This window comes from Armigeres subalbatus, chromosome 3 (genome assembly GCF_024139115.2).
Source record: "Armigeres subalbatus isolate Guangzhou_Male chromosome 3, GZ_Asu_2, whole genome shotgun sequence".
Taxonomy (NCBI): Eukaryota; Metazoa; Arthropoda; class Insecta; order Diptera; family Culicidae; genus Armigeres; species Armigeres subalbatus.
The window spans coordinates 146,223,544-146,229,660 of NC_085141.1; the positions used below are offsets into that span (position 1 = coordinate 146,223,544).

The 6,117-nt window shown below is 44.8% G+C and overlaps 2 protein-coding genes across 2 annotated transcripts; both read left to right on the plus strand.

Moving 5' to 3' along the window:
- The first annotated feature begins 686 nt into the window (after positions 1-686).
- LOC134222028 (uncharacterized) lies at positions 687-1,184 on the plus strand. Its single transcript, XM_062701180.1, has one exon. It carries the CDS (start codon positions 687-689, stop codon positions 1,182-1,184), a length of 498 nt encoding a protein of 165 aa, XP_062557164.1.
- A 93-nt stretch (positions 1,185-1,277) lies between these two features.
- On the plus strand, positions 1,278-2,576 carry LOC134222029 (uncharacterized). The gene has a single exon (XM_062701182.1). The coding sequence runs from the start codon at positions 1,278-1,280 to the stop codon at positions 2,574-2,576; it is 1,299 nt and encodes a 432-aa protein (XP_062557166.1).
- Positions 2,577-6,117: the final 3,541 nt, after the last annotated feature.

Here is a 6,117-nt window from a genome sequence, read left to right on the forward strand (position 1 = left end):
ATTTGGAGATGATGATTGCAAAGCGTCAAATGGAGCTGGGAGATTCTTGTTCAAATTTGCAAAATACTCTTTTGGGCTGGATAGTTTCTGGAGGGACTCCGGATGAGTCTGCTGTTTTTCCAGTCGTATCATCGTTTGCTGCAGAGAATATTGAAGAAGGACTAGCACGGTTCTTTGAGCTGGAATCGTGTCGCACCACCAGCACATTGTCACTAGAAGAGTCGGCATGTGAAACAGATTTGTTTTTCAGCTACCCAAGAAACAATTTCTTGTTGACCGCTTGGGAGATACTCAGTTAATCGCTACTCGTCGCTTCATGGCTTTGGAGCGCAGAATGGATACCGATCAAATCGTGAAGAAAATGTATTCCGATTCATCAACGAATATCTTCGGATGCAGCATATGAGTGAGATTTCTGCACAAGACCTAAGTACAGTTCCGGTAGCATACTTCCTACCGCACCATGCGGTATTAAAGCCCGATAGCACCACGACCAAACTGCGTGTCGTGTTTGATGCGTCTATGTCTGAAGTTTCGTTAAATGAAGCTCTCATGGTGGATCCTGTGGTTCAGGAGGACCTTACTTCCATAACACTTCGTTTCAGCCTGAGGAAGTACGCGATGACAGCAGATATTGAGAAGATGTATAGGATGATCAAGATGCATCCGATGGATTATCCACTCCAATGCAGGAGGATGAGAAGAACCACTTTTCTGCCGCCACTGACACGATTCTCTACGAGTTCTACGTCGACGATATGCTGAAGAGCGTTAACAGTCTTGAAGAAGCTGTACAATTGTCACAGGATCTGATCGAAGTTCTAAGCACAGCTGGGCTCACCTTGAGGAAATGGAGCTCCAACTCTCGAGAATTGCTGGATCATATTCCACCTTATCTGCGAGATGAACGCTCTTGTTTGGACCTCGAACTCTCTAACCCCACAGTTAAAACCCTTGGAATTAAATGGGAACCCCGTTCGGACATTTTTCGGTTCACTGTACCTCAGTGGAACCCTGCTACTGAGATCACCAAAAGGATCATATTGTCCGATTTCGCGAAGCTTTTCGATCCGTTAGGCCTGGTTGGACCTAGTCTTGTTCCATCCAAGGTATTTCTCCAGGATCTAAGAAGAACAAAGTGCTCCTGGAATGATATTCTACCCGAAGAGCTTCAAGTGTTGTGAAGAGGATTCAGAGAAAGTTTGGAAGGTCTGACTTTGTTGCAAGTACCTCGTTGGATCGCATTCGGAAGCGAAACATTGTCCGTTGAGCTTCACATGTTCTGCGCCGCATCCCAGAAGGTGTACGGCGCCTGCATCTACCTCAGGTGTGTCTCGTTCAATGGTACAGTTTCGTTGTCACTGGTTACCGCTAAATCTCGTGTAGCTCCGCTTGGAGACCTAGAGAAGAAACGAAAACAAATTTCGATTCCACGATTGGAGCTCTCGTCTGCACTCACAGGCGCACATCTGTACGAAAAAGTCGTCCAAAGTCACAAGATCGCAGTTCAGCCGTATTTTTGGATCGACTCAATAATCGTAAGTGTTGGATCGCAGCGCCTCCGTCTCGTTGGAACATTTTCGTGGCCTGAAATTCAGCACATCACACGTGGAGGTATTTTGAATCACATAGCCGGCTTGGACAACCCGGCAGATGTTCTATCAAGAGGAATGGATCCTCATCAGCTGAAGGATTTCCAGATGTGGTGGCAAGGGCCACCTTGGTTACGGTTAGACAAAACCTTATGGCCGACAACGGCTAACATAAATCAGGAGGACATAGATCCTCTGTTACTCGAAGAACGCACAACGGTATCGGCTCCAGCTCAAGTTATTGAACCTAGTACAATCTTCAATCTCAGATCGTCATTACAAGATTTAGTTCGCATCGTATCCCTCGCCCGGAGATTTGTGCACAACTGTCGAAACACTAGTGACCGCAGAGTAGGCCTAGTGCGACTTGAAGAACGAGAAGCAGCTTTACATCAGCTACTGATCCTAGCCCAAAGAGAAAGTTTTCCAGAAGATCTAGTCACGTTACGTAAGAATGGAGAAGTCAAACCTACGTCTCGCTTAAAGCAACTATGCCCTCGCTTGGTAAACGGATTAATCCTCGTCGGCGGCCGGCTTCGAAACGCTAACATTTCAGCCGGTCGAAAGCATCGTATAGTTCTGGACAATCAGCATCCTCTTTCGATCCTCGTTGCGGATTACTATCACAAGAAAGCCCTGCACGCTGGGCAACAATTGCTCATCGCCAGCATTCGGGAAAGATACTGGCCGATAGCAGCTCGTAGCTTCACAAGGAAAGTTATTCATCGGTGCGTCAAATGCTTTCGGGCTCGACCGAAGAGTTCCGAACAACTCATGGCAGATTTACCAGCCGAGCGGGTCAATCCAGCTCCACCGTTCCTGTGTGTAGAAGTGGACTACTGTGGTCCGTTTTATATTCAGAACCCCTATCGCAAGGGTGGTCCAATCAAGTGTTTCGTAGCAGTATCATCTGGAGGTCGTTGCAGACCTCACAACACAAGCTTATGTCGCGGCGTTGAGAAGATTTGTCTCCCGGCGAAGTAGACCAGAGATCATTATGTGTGACAACGCAACTAACTTTGTTGGTGCCCGACGCGAGCTAGACGATCTTCGAAAGCTGTTCAACAACCAAATGTTCGTAAAGCGGTGACTGAAGAAGCTTCATTGGAGAACATCAACTTCAAATTCATCCCGGAGAAATCCCCCAACTTCGGTGGACTTTGGGAAGCCGCCGTGAAGTCGATGAAAGGTCATCTTAAGCGCACTCTTGGAAACAACGTACTCGTAGCCGACGAAATGGTTACCCTGGTGGCACAGATTGAGGCTTGCCTCAACTCGAGGCCTGGACTTGGAGACTTGTATTTTCTGGCACCAGGTCACTTTCTTGTGGGTAGGCCACTCACAGCAATACCAGAACCATCTCTACAAGAGCTCAATCAGTCTCGGCTCTCAAGATGGCAGCGAGTTCAGTACTTCCTCCAACATTTCTGGAAACGTTGGTCAACACAATATTTATCGAGCTTGCATGCTCGCACGAAATGGACCAGACAACGGAACAACATTCTCGTCGGAACCCTGGTACTGCTACGTGAGGACAATTTACCACCTCTCAGGTGGCGAATGGGTCGTGTCAGTGAGATCCACCTGGGGAAAGACGGCAACATCCGTGTTGACAAGGATCGGTGGCGCATTAGCATCGGTGGCGCATTAGCGCCTGTGGAGGCGGACGGCCTCCGCAACCCAGGGAAGTCGTTATGTATTTCATTTTTACATTTAAAAAATCGTCTCTCATCTTATTCATAGCACACGGACCTAGGATCCCTTAACCGAGGTTGATTGGCATCTGAATGCAGACGATTCGAAGAGGATTCGGTAGACGACTCTAGTGAAGAGCTGAACCTGTGCCACACGGACCGTGGAAAGCATACTAAAGATTTGTCAACGGAACCTGATCAAGAGTATTCATATCCTAGAGACCGCAAGCAGATCATCAAGGCTGATAATCAGATCGACAGCAGAGCAACACAACCTTTTTCGAAGAGACAAGTTTACATCAATGTGTATATACGTAATATTTGTTTTGAAATAGTTTAAAATTCAGTGGTTAAGATATATTGCTTTCCATAGAAATTAGACTTGAAATATGTCATTTCAAGGCGGCCGGTATGTTCGCGCTGGCCTTCAATCGTATTTCATCCAATACTGCTAGATCACTGACTGAATTATTAGTGTCCGAGAAGACTGGACAAGCATTTGCGTATGTATATAATCATCATTAAATTCCATATCACACCAATCGCCTCACGATCGTCGATAGGTACGGCCGAGCTGCAGTTAGAAAACATCGCACGCAGTCAGTCAGGTCCAAGCTAGCAGAAATTGTACATATCAAACAGTTGCAAATAAAACGTTCGTACGATTAGATCGTCTTTACACCACAGTTGTCTTTGAGGAAGAGAGCTATTGTATAGCATCTATTACATTTGTAACGCGCAAAATAAAATAGAAATAAAATAGCACCAAACGTGACTTGCTAATTCTCTGTTAAACATCTGGGAGTAATCAGAACTGGAACCGTAAAAATGATCGCTAGTTTTGATATTCTTTTTCAATCCATACCAGAAATCTCATCCTGTTGAAAGATATGGATCATAAAAACTTCCACTTTATTGATTTATCTTTTAATTATTTTTTCCTATTTAATCAACATGCATAATAGCAGTGTAAAGATTTGTTTGATGTTTTTATAATACAACATCCGCCATTACGCATTTCTATCATAGGTACCCCCTAAGACCAGCAAAGGTACCCCAAAGGATGAGAACCGCTGGTTTGCGTTTTGCACTGAAAATATTTTTTTCGTCCCCGTCTTCTTCTCTTCTATGTATTGGAACACCTACACTGAAAACCAAAACTACCCAAAAGTGGGTTGTTTGCACTCAAAACCGTGGTTTGGGCCAATAACCCAAATTTGAGTAAAATGACTTTTCTGGCACTAGGTAGTTTGCCTTTAATCCCATGTAAACAATTTACCCAAAGCTGAGTTTAATTTATCCAAAGCGGACCTTAATCAACCCAAAATAGAGAATATTGAATTTACTCAAATTTGGGTTATTGGGCTGAGCAACCTCGGTGAGGTGTTTGCATCTTGCTCTAGTTTTGATAACAATCATGAGAAAGAAAGGGAAAACTACCCAATTTTGGGTAAATTTTTTCTGCGATATTCTCATCAGTGCGTATATTGAACTCAAAGTTTGGGTTGATTTATCTGTCCGTGTAATAATAAACACCCGATTCTGTTTTACACGGATTTTTTTTACACGGCAGTGTAAAAAAAATCCCATACGAAATGTTTGCAAAGTTGCTCCATTTTGCATGATTCGTCGAGAAATAACAAAACTTTTTTAACACGGATTTCAAATTTTTAACTGAAAACTGTTTTTACACGGAACGGAACGCATCCCCCGGGTGTATTCATCTTGGTCTGTACTATCGTATGCCGCCTTGAAAGCGATAAATAGATGGTGCGTTGGGGCCTGCTGCGGTATTTTCGAAGGATTTGCCGTTACAGTAAAGAACTGGTCAGTTGTCAAGTGGCCGCCAACGAAGCTGGCTTGATAACTTTCCACGAGTTCATTCACTATTGGTGACAGACGACGGAAGATAATCTGGGATATCACTTTGTAGGCGGCATTAAAGATGGTGATCGCTCGGAAGCTTGTCTTCTTTCTTGTAGATGGAGCTACTACAAGTTATATACCCCTTCCATCCACTCTTCAGGCAGCTGCTCAGTTTCCCAGATTCGGACTATCAGTTTGTGCAAGCAAGTGGCCAGCTTTTCCGGGCCCATCTTGATGAGCTCAGCTCCGATACGTTCCTTACCAGCTGGTTTACTTGTCTTTAGCTGTTGGATGACATCCTTAATATCCCTCATTTTTCCAGGCAGCGTTTCTTCTCCTAATGAAGGCGGATCTGCTGTCTCCGTTTTCGTCTGCAGTGTTCCACGTTCTGTCGGGTCCACTGCTGCAACGCATCCGTACGCGCTGCAACCTTTTCCTCAAGAATATGTGTGCACTCTTCGTCGAATCAATCGTTTCGTCGACTTTTGCTCACGACGTTGCTCTCCGATGCGTCGTTAACGCTTCCGGCAACGCTGTCTCGAGATGTTGTGCGAATGCAGTAGCAACATCAGGTTGATAAGAAAATTATTTTGAGCTTTTTAGTGGAATGTTTTCACCTGTCATAAGACGAGTTTATACAATCCCATTGAATTTCACCACTTAATTGTATCTTGACAGATACGTATTTCGACCTCAACAGTAAGGCCGTCTTCAGTGTCTCGTACGTCTCGTAGTCGAGTCAAGTACGAGACACTGAAGACGGCCTTACTGTTGAGGTCGAAATACGTATCTGTCAAGATACAATTAAGTGGTGGAATTCAATGGGACTGTATAAACTCGTCTTATGACAGGGGAACATCAGGTTGCTTCAGCCATGGCGGCTGTCGGTACCGTACATCGTTGATAAGGGATAGTTTTGGGCGCAGTTCAACCATCACCAGATAGTGGTCAGAGTCGATGTTATC